Source organism: Coturnix japonica, chromosome 11, assembly GCF_054131305.1.
Source record: "Coturnix japonica strain WE chromosome 11, WE-NBRP24, whole genome shotgun sequence".
Lineage (NCBI taxonomy): Eukaryota > Metazoa > Chordata > Aves > Galliformes > Phasianidae > Coturnix > Coturnix japonica.
In genome coordinates this window covers 19334027-19349898 of record NC_140673.1, presented here as the reverse complement: position 1 = coordinate 19349898, position 15872 = coordinate 19334027, and the positions used below count along the sequence as shown (strand labels likewise).

The window sequence follows — 15872 nt, the reverse complement described above, 5'->3', positions numbered from 1 at the left end:
CTGACGGATGTGACGACAGTGCGCTTGTGTGTGTGCCCGGAAGCGGCGGTAGGAGGATGGGCGGCATGGAGCGGTCCGGCATGGAGCGGCACAGCTCGGGGTCTGACGGCTCGGATTCCGAGGACTCCTCGCTGTCGGACTCGGAGGTGAGCCCGTCCCTACACCCGGTAACGGGACTGCAACCCGGAGCCGCCTCAGGGCACGGCGACCCGGTCTGAGCGCTTTCTCTCCGCAGCTCCAAGAGGCCTTCGCCAAGGGAGAGCTGAAACCGGGGCTCAACGTGGTGCTGGAGGGGCAGCCGAAGAAACACAACGATGTGGTGAGGGGCGGCCGACGGGACGGGACGGGGGGGAGCGGGGATGGAGCTGCATTGAGGTCTGGAAGGGTGGGTTGGGCCGCGGCACGAGGGGAACTGCTCCTCAGATTGAGAGAGACCAGCAGAGGGCCACAAAGATAACGAGGAGCAGCTGGAGCCTATTCTGTGACCTGGGTATTCACTTTTGCTGTTCGTGTGTCTCACAGAATCACAGAATCATAGAATTATCAAGGTTGGAAAAGACCTAGAAGATCATCTAGTCCAACCATAGATCATCTAGTCCAACCATAGATCATCTAATCCAACCATAACCATCTCATTGCTCAGAGCTGTGCTTCCCTTTCCTAGGATGGTTTGAAGCAGTGTCTGTCTGACTTCAAGCAGCAACTGGCTTGGGTGGAAAGGCTGGATGTGACGCTGGATCCAATTGCGGATGCTGTGGAGTCTGTCTCACAAAGTGATGCTAACAAAGATGCTGTTGATCCTGAGAATGATTTCCAGAGGGAGATGAGTTTGTAAGCGGAAAAAGAGATTCTTCATAGGTTCTCTACACACTGCTGCATGCTTGGTGTCTGGTTTCACATGGATGTTGTAATTTATCACTGGGCTCTTGGCCCATCTTATGCTACATCTGATGATTCCAAACGTTTTACAAAATAACTACAAATAAATGCTAATATATTTAATCTGATCCCTGTCAGGGAGTAATTTCTCCCCTTGCAACAAACCTCCATCTGTTGCTTAAAAGTGTCTTTAGGGAGTCTCTGGATTGCAACACTATGGCTTTAACAGAGGATGGCTTTACCTACGTGGATGTGTAGTTCTCTTTGCTGTGTATTTTACAGTATGATGTGTAAAACCTGAGCTGTCTGGTGCCCCATCACTGAGCTGCTGTTCTGTTCTCTCCCCAGTTACAGGCAGGCACAGGCAGCAGTGCTGGAGGCCTTACCGAGGCTGCGTAAGCTCCATGTTCCCACCAGAAGGCCCGATGATTACTTTGCAGAGATGGCCAAATCAGACCAGCAGATGCAGAAGGTACGTGCCATGAATAATAGCTTTCATTCCTGTACTGTGTGTTGGTTTTAAGTCTGTGTTAAGCATTAACTATGTGGTCCTTAATAATTGCCATAATCTTTTTGACAAAGGCCTATGACAATGTTTGTATACAAGGGCTGTTGTGCAGTGTAGAGACTTCCACAACAGGCTGGAAGTGTAAATAGAAGAGTGGTTTACATGGTGTCCCACATGTAATTAGTACTAAAAATTAAATTTTCTTCATATATGTAACGGTGAAAAAACTTGTAGTGAGTGAAGGCATTAATATGATCCTTTATTTTTTCCCCTAGTTTATATTTGGTGTATTCAGGCTCTCAGTGCTTTTCAGCTGAGGGTGTTAAGTTGGACAGGTAGCAGTGATTATGGAGAAATTATCTGATTGAGGCAGATTTTCTTTTTGCCTTCGTTGATATTGTTTATATAATTACTGATTTCAGAACTGCACAGACATCTTAAAGTTCTCATGCTTTCCTTTGCATTACTCATTAATTTTCTTCCTTTTCCTCTAAAAAGATTCGGCAGAAGCTTAAGAGTAAGCAGGAAGCCATGGAGAAGTCTGAGAAAGCGAAACAGCTCCGTGCAATGAGAAAATATGGCAAGAAGGTGAGGAGGAGCTACAAAAGGGACCTGTCTATAACATGAATCAAGAGCCTAAATGAGCTTAGAAAGTGGGATTGCTGGAGGCAGGATAAAATGGAATCTCTCTGACCTTTTGTCAAGCTGCCTTAGAGGGAGACAGTGGTGGGGTACCAGGGCCTAAAGAAGGTATGGGGTGCTAGAGAAAAACAACACTAACATCTTGCCTCTTTTCTCAGGTACAAATAGAGATTCTACAGAGGAGGCAAAAGGAGAAAAAAAATATGTTAAATGCAGTCAAGAAGTATCAGAAAGGTAAAGTTAACTTGTCTAAGAGACTAAATGGGGATTGTGATGTGTCAGGAGTCTAAGGCACTGTGATATGTGATGTCATTTCTGCTGCTGAGCAATAAGCTTGAAAGGTTGCTGCTATACACAACCACACACTTGTGGCAGAAAAAATCCTTGGTCTTCACCCTTGGTGAGGGTGATTTGTTGCTATTATTTAGGCTGAAAAATTGGTTTCTGTGGTGGTAGCTGAGCAGCTGTTTTGTCCTTGCTCTTGCAGGTCTCACTGACAAGCTGGATTTTCTGGATGAAGAACAGACTTCATCTCAGGGGAATAAGAAAGGCGGTGCAAATCGGCGAGTGAAGAAAGGGTGAGATTAGAAAAGAAAGATATTTAAAGGCAGAATCTCTGATTTTTCGAGCTCTGTAGGAGTTTTGTATGACAGGAAACCTGTGTAAATTACTGCTTGTGAAAAATAAGTCCCAAATGACTTTCTGTCCCTAGAGAGGAGAACTGTGGCCTATTAGAATACAGACTGAAATGTGAAATTTCTTCCCCTTTATCAGAGGGGAAACTTCTATGAGAGCTGATGGGAATCTGTCAGCAGATACTTGTTTCCTTCTTGAGAGCTTCCCAAGGAAAGGTGTGTAAGTGGTGATGCAGCAGTGTTGTTTTTCAGACCAAATGCCAAAAGACGATACAAGGATCAGAAGTTTGGTTTTGGTGGAAAGAAAAAGGGCTCGAAGTGGAACACAAAGGACAGCTTTAATGATGTATCCAGCTTCAAGTCAAAAGTGGCTCACAACAAAGGCCCAAGAAAAGGAGGAAAGAAAGCTGCCAATGTAAGTAAAATCTTGAGTGTGAGTGGTTGTTGTTGGTTGGGAAGCCCTCCCTGGTCTGGGTGGGACACCTGAGTACGTGATTAGTACCTTCAGCATCTGGAAATAACATAATTTGATTGTGGATAGGGCTGCGGGCAGTGATATGGGGTTTGAACAGGGAAATAAGTGGGGAACTTAGCAAGTAATGTATGTTGCCACGTGTCCCAAAGTCTCTCCAGAGGTACTGATGCTGCAGTGCTACACTAAATCCTGAGGACATGAAATTAAACATTAGAGTTTATTCTCTCTTTGCAGAAGAGACCTGGGAAGAGAGCACGGCAGAAAATGAAGAGCCGAGCAGGCTGAGAGGACCGTGCTCCCCAGGGGGGCTCTTATGTCTTTGTACGCTGGAAGGTGTTTCTGCTGTCTTCAAGCAGCCAACTGTGAAGCAACCTGAATACTTCCAGATGGCAAGAAACAAGTCAGTGGAAACTAGTGCCTTATCACTAATCTGTTCTCGTTGTCCATTTCATTGAAGAGCTGTTTGCTATTTAAATGTTTGTGTGAGCACATTAAATAATTTACACAGAGCTCCTGTGTCTGATCTGTATTTAGTTCTGTTATGAGCAGTGCTGAGCTCAGCCCTGTGTTCCCTTCATTGTGACAGCTTTTTCCACGGCTACGTATCTGGGGACTAGAATTGTATTTCTACAGTATGTATCTGGGGACTTGGAATTCTGAGTCACGTTGCTGATATGACACTAAGTTGTCTGAGACACATGCAGCCGTCTTACAAATGCTTTTATTTCTGTAAGGCTGCAGATCTGGACAGTTGGATTCTATCCTCCCTTTTTTTAATTGCAATTTTCTCTTACCAAAAATCCAGACTCACCTAATAACAACCCTGGCCTAACACATTAGCTGCCATTAGCTACTTCATTCTATGCTGTGTGGCTCTGCCACTCTACTTCTGCTGCTTCTCCTCCTGCTTCTTCAGAAACGCCCCAGGAGCCACTTGCTCAGTGATCATAGTTTTCCGGTGTGGGAAGAAGAATCTGCGATCAGTGCGGTCCACATCGATCTGGAAAACAATTAAGCTGTTTAAATAAGCGATTTAATTAAAATCAGTTGCTGCCACAGATATGATCGATGTCATCCTGTTAGTAAGGTTCTCCATCCTCCTGCTTATTCACGTTTCTCCAAATGAATTTTATCAGTATATTGTGCCTCAGATGTGCTGAACTGATTATTCATGTTGTTGTTTCTGCTTTCAATTTGTTTGAAAGCTGCAGCATGCTTTTTTTCACACAATGCTTATCTACATCACTTGGCATTGTTCACTCAGCTCAATGCTGCTCTAAGGAGCAGCCCTGACCCCCAGCTTGGCATTTGGCAACGTGCTTGGGTCAGTTGTCTTTGTAGATGTTCTGTATGTAAGTTCTGCAAAGCAAGACCGCTGATTCTACATGGACAAGGCTCCATCATGGTGAAGAGTCTCCTTAGATCTTAACTTGACAATCTTGCTGGCTGTGAGCATTGCAGCCTTGTACAAATCACATTCTTGCACCAGACCCTGTTCTCAGTCTGTCACACACTGTACTCACCAGCGGCTTCGTGTTCCAGCCTATTTCCTGGCTCTCTGTTTGTGGCTCTGAATATTTCTTGGTTGGCCCCAGCACTGCTTCATGGATAATATTCAGAAACCTGGCTGTTGGTTAAAGGACATCGATATCAATGAAGCCTGATTGCAAACCTAGGGCTGCGTCACAGCGGGACAACACAATCCATCCCAACAGCAGCAGGAGGGCAGGGGTTATTTTCTCGTGCTCCTCCACCCACGCTCACCATCCGCAGGCTCCTCGATGTTGTCGTGCCAGGACATGGGCTTCTGAGCCACCGTGTGAACTGCAACACAACCACGCGGGTGACGGGTTTCAGTTTGCACTTAGCATCCCCCCCGGCTGCGGGTTCTTTATCATTGCCCCCCTCCACCTCGTTGTTCCGTTTCCCATTAGCAGGGCGCTCACCGCGGCGCAGCGGGTTGATGCAGTGCTCTGTGTGCAGCCGCTGGCAGCGCAGCTCCTTGCGCACCCTCTCGCACAGCAGCCGGTTGAGATGCACCGCGTCCGGCGGCTCCTTCTCCTTGCGAGCAGACATGGCTCCGCGTTCCGCTGCCCGGCAACATGCGGCTCCTCCTCCCGTTTCCCCTGTCTCCTCCTATTACGTGTCGAATTAAAGCTCCCGGCGCCGATTGGGCGGCGGCTCCACGCGGCGAGTTTGAAATAGCGGCGGAGCGAGGCCGGCGTGTCCGCGATGGGGGACGCGGAGCTGCGCTGCACCGCCGTGCTGGAGCGGCCGCTGCCCGGGAACGCGGGGACAACGCGGCGTGTGCTACGGGGAGCCACGGTGCTGCTGGGCCGCGATGAGCTGCGGCAGCCGGTGCTGCGTGTGGCTGGAGGCGGAGGGGAAGGGGCGGCCGTCAGCTGGGTGCTGAGCGGTGACGCCGTGCGGCTGTTCACGCGGTTCGCGGGGGAGGGTCGCGCTGCGGTGCGGGTGGGTCCGGGCGGCGCCCAGGTGCTGCTGTCCGACTGCCCGCCACACGCGCTGCGCCGCTTCCTCCGCATCATGAAGGTCAAATTGGCCGCCGGGCCGAGGGGAGCGCCGAGACAGCCCCGACTGCTGCACCGCCCGCAGCCTGCGTTCACCGTGATCAGCCCCCTGCAGGACAGAGACATGCGGCCACTGCGGGACCGGGCCGGAGCCGAGAGACCGGCACAGGTGAGGCCTCGGGTGGGGAAGGGCGAGCTGACATGGAGAGTTTGGTAAGGGTCCAGAGGAGGGACAGGAAGATGATCAGGGGACTGGAGCACCTCCACTATGAGGACAGGCTGAGGGAGCTGGGTTTGTTCAGCCTGGAGAAGAGAAGGTTGCGGGGTGACCTCATTGCAGCCTTTCAATACCTGAAGGGAACTTACTCCCAGGAGGGGAGTAAACTCTTCAAAAGGGCTGACAATAGCAGGACACGGGGAAATGGTTTTAAGTTAAAAGAGGGAAGATTTAGGTTGGATGTTAGGGGGAAGTTCTTTACTAGGAGAGTGGTTAGGCCCTGGAACAGGCTGCCCAGGGAGGTTGTGGATGCCCCGTCCTTGGAGGTGTTCAAGACCAGGTTGGACGGGGCCCTGGGCAACCTGATCTAGTAAAGGTGTATGTTTGGTGGCCCTGCCAGGCAGGGGGGTTGGAACTACATGATCCTTGAGGTCCCTTCCAACCCGGGTCATTCTGTGATTCTGACAGCGGCTGAACGGGAACCAACAGCGTGACCAGCCGGCCCATAAAGCCAACGGCATCCCAGCTTGGGTCAGCAACGGTGCAGCTGCGTTCAGTTCTGGGCTCCTCAATACAATAGAGGCGTCGAGGCCCTGCAGTGTGTCCAGGGAAGGGCAATGTGGCTGTAAGGGGTCTGGAGCATCAGGTGTTACTGGGCGCAGCTGAGGGAACTGGGATTGCTCGGTCTGGAGAAGAGATCTCCCCCGAGCTTCCTTGTTGCTCTGCAGTGCCCTGAAGGCAGCTTGTGGTCAGGTGGAGATCAGCCTCTTCTCCTGGGTGACAGCAATAGGATGAGAGGGAATGGCCTTAAGTTGTGCTAGAGGAGGTTCGGGTTAGATATTAGGAACGTTTCTTCTCCCAGAGAGCAGTGATGAACTGACACAGCTGCCCAGAGAGATGGTGGGGTTGTCAAACCTGGAGGTGTCATGAAGCTGTGGTCAGTGTGTATGGTGGGCTGTGTTGGTGGTTGGGCTGGGTGATCTCAAAAGTATTTTCCCACCTGTATGATTCTATTATTCAGTTCTTCACAAAGAGCCTGCCATGCTTTCATCCCACAGGTGCCTCGTGTGGAGAGGCGGCCCCCTGCCCGGCTGTCAGTGGAGCAGGAGGCAGTGCTGGGAGCTGTGCGCAGTGGGAAGAGTGTCTTCTTCACTGGCTGTGCAGGTGAGAGGCTGGGTCTGGGTGAAGACCTCAGTGCCAAACTGATGCTCTCTGCATCCCTGAGGTGAAGGTCCCCTGCAGCCCCTGTGATGCCTTGGTAAGAGCGGTGTTCTTTATCTCTTCCAGGAACTGGGAAGTCATTCCTGCTGAAGAAGATTGTGGGCTCCCTCCCTCCAAACAGCACCTATGCTACAGCCAGCACTGGAGTGGCAGCTTGCCACATTGGCGGCACCACCCTTCATGCCTTCGCAGGTAACGTTTGACCAAGCAACAAGGGGCTGGGGGCTTCTGCTCTCATCCCAAAGGGTCCAGAACTTCCTAGAGTTTGCTTGCTTCTCCCCATGCAGGTATAGGCTCTGGGAAGGCACCACTGGAGCAGTGCATCCAGCTGGCAGAGAGACCCGGGGTGAGGCAGCACTGGCTGGCCTGCCAACGCTTAATCATCGATGAGATCTCCATGGTGGATGGCAAGTTCTTTGACAAGCTGGAGGCTGTGGCAAGGTTAGTAGTCAGGTCAAACAACGGAAGTGAATTTCCCTGTGCTTTCAGGTTGCCTCCTTCATAGGGTTTTGTTGCTGGATATGAAGCAGTCGGCTGGATTGTCAGAAGGGAAGTCTGAAATTGCAGCCAACATTAAGGCAGTTTTTTTTGTGAGACAGGTTTTGATTGTGTCTCCATCCTCCCAGCTGTGTCTGTTCTGGTTGTAGGTTCCATCCATAGAGTCAAATGCTGGTCATAGAGCTGAGGGCTCTATAAGGCACAGTTTTTTATTTATACCATTCCTATCAGTTCTCTGTTGCTACTTCAACTAAGCTTGCTGTGTTAACTGTGACTCCAAGATGCATTCCAGCTTCCTGTGCTTTCTGGCTCCATGTGAAAGCTGTCTGAACAGTGAGGAGCGAGAGGCAGCTGTGTTATAACAGCTACTGAATCACAAAGACTGGCAGTGGTGCTTTGGCTGGATAGACAAAGAAAAATGAATGCCTTGTTATAATGTTGATTAATTATTTTAATTCTTCTGACACAGCTAAGAATAAGCCTTCTAATGAGGGTGATGGAGCCTGCTCACAGACTGAGAAATAACTTCCGAGAGTTGGCTGTGTTTGGGCGCTGGAGGACATTCAAAATGTCTCTTCCTTCCCTTTCAGGGCAGTGAGAAAACGAGATGAGCCTTTTGGAGGAATTCAGCTCATCATCTGTGGGGACTTCTTACAGCTGCCCCCAGTCTGCAAAGTGAATGAGGAAACCACATTCTGCTTCCAGGTACAAAGCTGTCCCTAAGCTTATCCTCATAATTCACGTGTTCTTTCTTAACAAGAGAATGATTTACCAGGCAAAAAGCTGGAGGAAGTGCATCCACGTAAACATGGAGCTGACAGAAGTGCGAAGACAGACCGACAAGACCTTCATTTCACTGCTAAGCGCAGTCCGTTTAGGCAGGTGAGCAGAAACTCGGCTCTGTTTTGGGAACCTGCTGTTGGAGCCATTGCTCACCTCTCCCTCGTGCCCTGTGAGGGCTGTGTGGATGGGGGAAATACCTACGAATGACTTAGTTGGTGTAAAGGGGTCTATAATATGCTGCTGGGTGAGGAAGAAATACTCTCTGGAGTATCCTTTTGCTACTTCTCATAGAGAATGCAAGGGATATTGAGCTGGGGATGGGCTGGGACACACTCTTACACTTTCTGTAGTTACTTTTGTCTTCCAGTCTCTCTAGAGACCAGAGCTTTAAAACCTGATGTGGCTCCGTGGAAGTCACAGCTGCTCAAGACCTCCCTGATCACTTCAGATAACAATACCCTCTTCCTGGTCACCAGGTGCACAGAGGAGGTTATCAGGCTGCTGATGCAGACAGCTACTAACAGGTCCGAGTGTGATGGGATCCTGGCTACACGGCTCTGCACCCACAAAGATGATGTAGAACTGACTAACGAGAGACGTTTGCGACAGCTCCCAGGTGAGTTCTGTGCAGAAAGCTGCTGGCTTCAGGGCTGAGCTCTGAGTGGGGATAATTTGGTGATAGGAGGAGGTGATGTTTTGTCACAGCCTGAGCTGTACATGTTGGAGTTGAGTTACCTTGGCTTTTTTTCCCCCCTTTTAAATATACCTTATTGTTTCTTGGTGAGCAGATTGCTTTCTGTGAGATGTGGTGGATACTGCATCTATGCCCCTTATTATTCTTTCTATAGAACCTCAGACAGTCCATGCACAAAACCAGACACTGTTTGAATTAAGGTTCATTTAATTCCTGGCCCATTCGGCCCAAGGATTCCTCCCTAGTCCTCTTTGGAGATCTGGAATGAAACTGGTCATGTGCTTGAAATGGTAGTTGGTCAGATCCTGCTTACTGCTGGTCTTTAATTTCCAAACCTTCTAATGCTCTGGCAGGTACGTTGGGAAGGGAGGTAACAGTGAGCTTTCTGCTGTTAGATATGTCAAGCTTACACCCAAGACTCTTAACATCCATTCTCCTCTGTCATTATAAGAGGAGCTGCTGCAAAAAATGAATGCTGAGCCTCCTGAAAATACTGTGTAGCTTATGTCTGATAGTTGTAATTGGTTGCTACCTTTTATTTTTTTTTTCTTTCCTCTTCATAGGAGATCTGCACACCTTTGAGGCTTTGGACAGTGACCCAATGCTAGTGAAGTTAATTGATGCTCAGTGTCCTGTGGGTGGTAGAGTTGAGCTAAAGGTTGGAGCTCAGGTGAGTGTGTGTACACATTTGTTTGGGAAAGACCAGCAGATCAAATGGCATAAGCAAAATGAAGGTATAACAGCTAAATATAGATTAACTTGTAAAATACAGATTCTGCATAGAACAGCTATGCCAAGCCAATACAAGACTGGACAGACTAGCTTGATCTCACTATTTTTCTTGCTCGGAACCCAGGCAAAGGATTGACTTGGTTTGAGCACAAGTGTGTGTCCTGTGACCACAATGACTTAGACATATATTTCTTGTCAGGCCCAGAAGCAGGATCTTGCAGGTTCCTTGCTTGGTGTCTCAGCTTTGGGTACAGGAGTCTTCCTGACCAGTAAGAGTAAGGCATAGATTGCCAAACATTCCGTACTGGTTATCTTGCTCTGAGGATGTCAGAGTGAAAAGGATGCAGGATTATGTTGAAGAAGCAGCATGGGGTGATGCTTTGCCTTGGGGAGGTTTTCCTCTGCTTTTTCCACAATCATTTAGGCTTGTTGACATTTGGGAGGGAAAAATCTCTTTCCTGGATCTGAGGTTGCAGCTGTGGACAGAAAGTCAGGTGGAAAGTATTTAGTGAAGCTGCAGCAGTTAAATTAGAGACTGTGCTCCAATCTGCAATAGAATGATGTGACTATGCTTATACATTCTGGCTAGAAGCTTAGCTGAAAGTGACTGAACAGACTAGAAAACCAGTACAATAAGGGCTTTGTTTTCCCCTCTCCTTTTACTCTGTAGGTAATGCTAGCTAAGAATCTGGACGTGTCTCAAGGGCTGGTGAATGGAGCACGAGGAGTTGTTGTAGGATTTGAAACTGAACAGAAGGGTAAAGTAAACTTCATTTGAAAAAATATTACTGCTGTGCTGATGACTTGTTAATTTTCTTTACTGTTTGTTGAGAATAATGTGAGGGAAAGCAGGGAAAAGAGCTTCTTCACGGCAAAGTGTTGGTGGTTCTCCTGGGCTGTCAAGTGAGGTGGTGCTTCAGCAGTTTGTTAGGCATCCTGTGTTTGCTTCCTTTATTATTCAGATCTGTATACTCATTTGCATTTATTTGACTTGTTGAATCAAGTCCTGATGTGTTGTAGCTTTTTTTTCCCCTTAGAGAGCATTGAACTGTTACAGAGAAAATATACACTGCAGGTATCTCAACTGATAAATTAGCTGAATGCAACTCCCCTGCTCGTGTCCCAGATGTTGTTTCAAAACATCCTACTTAATGAATGGGGTGGGTTGTTCTGTTTTGATATGGGATATGTATATTTTAATACAGCCCTAAAAATTAATGAAATACTAGCATGAGGAAGAGGAAAAACTGTTCTTAAATCTTCTGGCTTCCTGCTGATGAACGATGGGAACATGTTCTTATTTTCCTCCTGTTCCCATTCCCACAGGGCTGCCCAAGGTGAGGTTTCTCTGTGGAGTCACACGAGTTATCAAAATGGAGAGGTGGCTCTTCAAAGGGCCGTCAGGAGTTCATCTGAGTCGCCAGCAGTTGCCCCTAAAATTGGCATGGGCCATTTCCATTCACAAGAGCCAGGTGAGTGCATTTCTACAACAGGAATACCTACATCTCCATCAGGTGCTCAGGGCCCCATCCAGCTCTTCAGTGTTTCCAGGGGTGAGGCTTTCACCATCTCTCTGGGCAACATGTTCCAGTGCTTCATCACCCTTTTTCCCTTTTTGTGTACAAAAAATGAGCAACTTTTTTTCTTGTTTAATCTATGTCTCTCTTCTCTTAGTTTTGAAACAGTTTCCCCTTGTCCTATAAAAACAGACCCTGCTAAGAATCTGTCCCTGTCTCTCTTACAGTCTCCTTTTAGATACTGAAAGAATCTCCCTTGTCTGACTTCAACTTAATGACACTGGGAAACCCTTCTTTTTTGTTCTATTGGTTCCCATCTTTTACTTAAATAAATAAGAGGCCACCTTTCATATCAAGCTTGTACACTGGGGATGGTACCTTTTTGACAAATTCATAGGATATATTAGTACTGCTACAACATGGTGTTCTGTTGGGTTGTGGTTTTGTTTTGTTTTTTTTCCCCTGCGTAACTAATTTCTCCCTCTCATTGATAGGGCATGTCTTTAGATTCTGTGGAAATCTCCCTGTCTCGTGTCTTTGAAAGTGGGCAGGCTTATGTAGCCCTTTCCCGAGCCCGTAGCCTTGCAGGTCTCCGTGTTCTGGATTTTGACCCAAAAGTAGTGAGAGCTGATCCTACAGTGTTGCAGTTCTATAGGCAGCTGAAACGTCACCAACTTCAAACCCAGGTAAATAATATTCCTGTACCAGCAGAGTGCCTTGTGCAACCAGGATGACAGATGCCTGGCTGAGGAGCTCCCTCTCTTTCCTAAGCAAGATCATTCAAGTTAAATCTCGTAGTGGTAAGAGAGATGGAACTATGGGACAGGAATGTGTTGGGGCAACTCTCAGTGGCAAAATACCTTCTGTGGTTTTGGGCTTGTATAACACTCCTGGCCATGTGGGTGAAAGGGACAGCTGGCATTTTTTTGATCCTTCTCAGTAAGGACTAAAGAGGAAGAAATGAAAATGGCAAACCTGAAACCTCTTGTATTTTGTTTTCCTTGTGTTAGGATTCGGTGCGCACCCACCCAGACACTGATGAGAAGGAGAACTGGAAATGCAGCTGAGAGTGTTATTCTGGCCTCTGTGAGGCATCAGCACAGACTGCTGAATTGCAGTAACCTTGCTGTGAAGTAAATTTGACACCATAAAGGCAAAGTTGTGTTTTGTTTTTTTTTCTGAACTCTACTGACTGGATATGTAGAAATCTCCCAGTCCCATGCCTCTGAAACCAAGAAGTATTCTGTAGTCCTTTTCTGTGTACCTCTGTGCCACAAATGTGACTAGCAAACAAAATACTGAACAAGGATGTGTCAGAAAGACCTTCCGATGATTTTTATCCTGTCTGTCTGGCTAAGTTTCATCCAATATCTTGACTGTGAAACTTGGATCTTCAAGTATGCTGCAGTTGAGAGAGGGAAGTTGTGTGTCTTTACCTGGCTTGACTGGACCTGTTCTCTAGAGCTGCTGTCATGAGGGGAAGCAGTACTAAGTATCTAGAATATGTATGTGATTTTCCTGCAAGTGAGGGTCTACCAGGAGCCAGGATTTCACTGTATATCTTGCACCTGGATCTTTTTGCCTTTTGGATGTTTAATACCAGCAGGATTTGTGCAACTTTTTCCACAAACAAAAAAGTACAGAGTTTCACGTTTCCTACTGTGCTGATGCATTGTACTTTTTGTATTCGTAATTATGGACCTACAAGAACTGGAAAGATCTGTTACCCCTACAGCAAGAGGGGAGTGAACAGAAATGAGTGCTGATGGGGCCCTTGCTCCTTTAAACACATGAGGCTTTCAAATAGGAAGGAGTTTCTGCTAGAAATGCATCCAAGAAGCAAGGTGGAAGCTGAACATGCAATAGGGAAATGACCAAGGACTTGAAGTGAGTTGTAACTGACTATTTCAACAAATGAAGGGATGAATGGAACTGTCCTTTTATAAAAGCCTTAATAAAACATAAACTTCAGCTTTTGTATTTTGATGTATTGCTTAAATCTTAAGTAACGGGTATATTTTTAAATGCTCAATGTGCAGGATTAAAGTGAAGTAACTTTCAACTGAAATTTGCATTTTTCAGGGGTATCTGTAACAAAACTTCTGCAGCTTGAGCAGGCTGGAGGGCAAGTCCTAGCAGCTGCTGTCTTTAAAGCCAGGCAAGGAGAATGGATAGCTGTTGGTTAACTGAAGAACAAAATAGGTTTGTGGTAAGGCTTCAGAATGCTTTTCTTTATTTTTTCTTCAAGCGTGGTTTGTTTTTCTTAGTGTTGTAGGAAGGAATAGCAGAATATAAGAGTTATTTGGACATGTTTACTCTCCCCTTCTATGTGTACCTGCACATTGCTTCTTCAAAGAAGTTTGGTTGGAGTTAAGTGGAATTACCTCAATGGGGTCTGGAGCCTGGAAGGTGAGACCTCTTCTCAGCCTTCAGCCTGTTCCTGCCATTACTCTGGTCTTTCAAACTCTCCTCCTCTTGTGTGGATAACCAGCTGGAATTGTGTCCATCTTCCCTTTGCGTCCTTTGCAGAGGTGGTCAGAGGCTGTGGAAACCCTAGTCATCTGGGGCAGAGAAGTTGGATGAGTAAACCTGAAGGCCTGTGTGATTGGGCTTGTGTGCTGTCTTGAGGGTTCTGGAGATGAGATGCTGTGTTATGAGGGGTTTGGACATTAAGATGTGAGATCTTGGTGTTCACAGGCCTGTTTACTGCACTTATTTTGCTCACCTTTCACTGCCATGTAACATTTTGCCCTTTTTTTCCCCCCTAATAAGCTATCACAATGGCACAGCAGCTGGTGTTCTGTAATAGGACCACTGTGGAGCTGTCTGAACCAGTATGCTGTACAGAAGTGTGGCTGCAGGTGCTATGGTGTGTCATAAGGGAAATGTTATGTGATGAAACAGCTGTTTCTGTGGCAGGAGAGAGGTATGAAGTTGCCTGCAGCATGGCAGGAATGCTGTTAAAACGAGAGGTGAGCCAAGAGGGTTCATGGTACCACAAAGAAGTGCTGGGGTTTAATTATTATGCTCCCATAAATTTGAGGAAATGAACATTGCCTCTTCACTTTTGCAAACTGAAGGGAAAGTATTTAAGCGTGGCTTTTGCCTTAACCTAATAACTGCAGCTATAATAAAGTGAATTAAACTATGTGTTTGATTCATAATTGGTATTTCTGTTACCATGAGTACAGCCATTCTCTTCTCAAATACATTAAGCTGTAGGAAACTGCTTTTTATTGGCTGAAGTTTCATAATACATTTATGTGTTATTGGAAACATAATTCACTCATAGAGCGTTATTAAAACCTCACTGGCTTCCAGTTTAAATCTTAGTACAGTGATTTAGCTCCTTTCTCATTTTTACGTGACATTTTCATAATAATTAAACATGAATATGTCCTTGCAGTCTGTACCCAGACGTTCTGTGGTGAGCAGCAAAGGGAGCGATATTCTTCTTGGTCTCGGATGCTGTAATATTATTGAGTCCATGAATTACTTCCCCCTATCCAGAATTGCCCTGAATAGATCAAACAAATGCTACTCTTAAGTAATGGAAATACGGTACATTATAGGCTATGCTATGAATGCTAATGATGTCGTTTTTCTCAGATATTAAAAGTTTCTCATTTTGTATTATACTGCTTGATGACATGCAATTGTCTTCTGCTGCTAAATCTAAGCAATTGTATTATTAGCATGAGAAAAGACCCATATTACTAAAGATTGCATTTAGATGTGTAAAATCTGTCTTGCTATTCCTGTATGATTATTTAATACTTGTTTTCATTGCAAATCATAAGGATGCCTGGTGAAATTTCTTTTAGCTAAGCTACTAATTCATGAAATCTAGTTCTGCTTGCAAAGCAAGTTGATAACAAGTGTAATAGAATCATGGAATGGCTTAGGTTGGAAGGCACCTTTAAAGCCCACTGAGTCCCAACCACCTTCTGTGGGCAGTGTCCCTACCAGCTCAGGCTGCCCAGGGCCTAATCCAGCCCAGCCTTGGGCAACTCCAGAGATGGGTCACCCATAGCTTTCTGGGCAGCTGTGACAGTAAATACTTTCTTCCTCACATCTAACCTAAGTCTTCCTAATTTTTTTTTAGTACCTTTTCTCTCTTGTCCCATCACTTGACATTGTTGAACTTCATGAGATTTTTATGGGCCCAGTTTCTGGGGCAGTTCAGGTCCCTCAAGGTGGAATCGCTTCCTTTTGTGGTATCAATTACACCACGTTGTGGTTGACATTTTGAAGCAGTCTCTTCACATTTGCTCTCCAGATGAAAGTGATCTTAAAATAATAACCATTTTGCTTGTGACAGTAACAAGCTGTGACTGTATTAATAGAAAGTTCACAATGAAAATAAAACACAGCAGATGATCCAGTCAGGTCAAAATGACAGATTTCCACACAAGGCTGTGTCCTTTTTTTTTGCCTCCATTAGCCGTAACTATTGCTGTCAGCTGAACTTTTGGAAGACTATTATGCATGTCTTCTTTCAAAAACAACAATACACAAAGGATAAAAATTGCTTGGTGTACAA

The 15872-nt window shown here is 46.3% G+C and overlaps 3 protein-coding genes across 3 annotated transcripts; 2 read left to right on the top strand and 1 right to left on the bottom strand.

Annotated features, from left to right (window-relative positions):
• The first annotated feature begins 34 nt into the window (after positions 1 to 34).
• EBNA1BP2 (EBNA1 binding protein 2) lies at positions 35 to 3648 on the top strand. Its single transcript, XM_085512280.1, has 9 exons — positions 35 to 146; positions 236 to 319; positions 665 to 831; positions 1228 to 1351; positions 1886 to 1975; positions 2188 to 2263; positions 2517 to 2607; positions 2917 to 3079; positions 3374 to 3648. The coding sequence occupies exons 1-9, from the start codon at positions 57 to 59 to the stop codon at positions 3422 to 3424; spliced, it is 936 nt and encodes a 311-aa protein (XP_085368406.1). The 5' UTR covers positions 35 to 56; the 3' UTR covers positions 3425 to 3648.
• A 194-nt stretch (positions 3649 to 3842) lies between these two features.
• CFAP144 (cilia and flagella associated protein 144) lies at positions 3843 to 5235 on the bottom strand. Its single transcript, XM_015870062.3, has 4 exons — positions 5086 to 5235; positions 4904 to 4963; positions 4663 to 4766; positions 3843 to 4139 (listed from the first exon to the last, which is right to left on the bottom strand). Exons 1-4 carry the CDS (start codon positions 5213 to 5215, stop codon positions 4023 to 4025), a joined length of 411 nt encoding a protein of 136 aa, XP_015725548.1. The 5' UTR covers positions 5216 to 5235; the 3' UTR covers positions 3843 to 4022.
• Positions 5236 to 5337: 102 nt separating this feature from the next.
• Positions 5338 to 13300, top strand: PIF1 (PIF1 5'-to-3' DNA helicase). The gene is made up of 12 exons (XM_015870047.2): positions 5338 to 5836; positions 6943 to 7048; positions 7172 to 7297; positions 7393 to 7546; positions 8194 to 8308; positions 8379 to 8485; positions 8863 to 9002; positions 9644 to 9750; positions 10483 to 10570; positions 11139 to 11284; positions 11824 to 12015; positions 12340 to 13300. Exons 1-12 carry the CDS (start codon positions 5372 to 5374, stop codon positions 12394 to 12396), a joined length of 1803 nt encoding a protein of 600 aa, XP_015725533.2. The 5' UTR covers positions 5338 to 5371; the 3' UTR covers positions 12397 to 13300.
• The last annotated feature ends 2572 nt before the right edge of the window (positions 13301 to 15872 follow it).

Excerpts from the sequence above, each read along its gene's own strand:
- EBNA1BP2 (XM_085512280.1), top strand. The coding sequence starts at position 57 with ATGGGCGGCATGGAGCGGTCCGGCATGGAGCGGCACAGCTCGGGGTCT. Across the intron at positions 2,608-2,916 it reads AATCGGCGAGTGAAGAAAGG|ACCAAATGCCAAAAGACGAT; the intron begins GTGAGATTAGAA and ends GTTGTTTTTCAG. Across the intron at positions 3,080-3,373 it reads GAGGAAAGAAAGCTGCCAAT|AAGAGACCTGGGAAGAGAGC; the intron begins GTAAGTAAAATC and ends CTCTCTTTGCAG.
- CFAP144 (XM_015870062.3), bottom strand. The coding sequence starts at position 5,215 with ATGTCTGCTCGCAAGGAGAAGGAGCCGCCGGACGCGGTGCATCTCAAC. Across the intron at positions 4,767-4,903 it reads CATCGAGGAGCCTGCGGATG|CCAGGTTTCTGAATATTATC; the intron begins GTGAGCGTGGGT and ends TTTAACCAACAG. Across the intron at positions 4,140-4,662 it reads GCTGGAACACGAAGCCGCTG|ATCGATGTGGACCGCACTGA; the intron begins GTGAGTACAGTG and ends ATTGTTTTCCAG.
- PIF1 (XM_015870047.2), top strand. The coding sequence starts at position 5,372 with ATGGGGGACGCGGAGCTGCGCTGCACCGCCGTGCTGGAGCGGCCGCTG. Across the intron at positions 9,003-9,643 it reads ACGTTTGCGACAGCTCCCAG|GAGATCTGCACACCTTTGAG; the intron begins GTGAGTTCTGTG and ends TCCTCTTCATAG. Across the intron at positions 9,751-10,482 it reads AGCTAAAGGTTGGAGCTCAG|GTAATGCTAGCTAAGAATCT; the intron begins GTGAGTGTGTGT and ends TTTACTCTGTAG.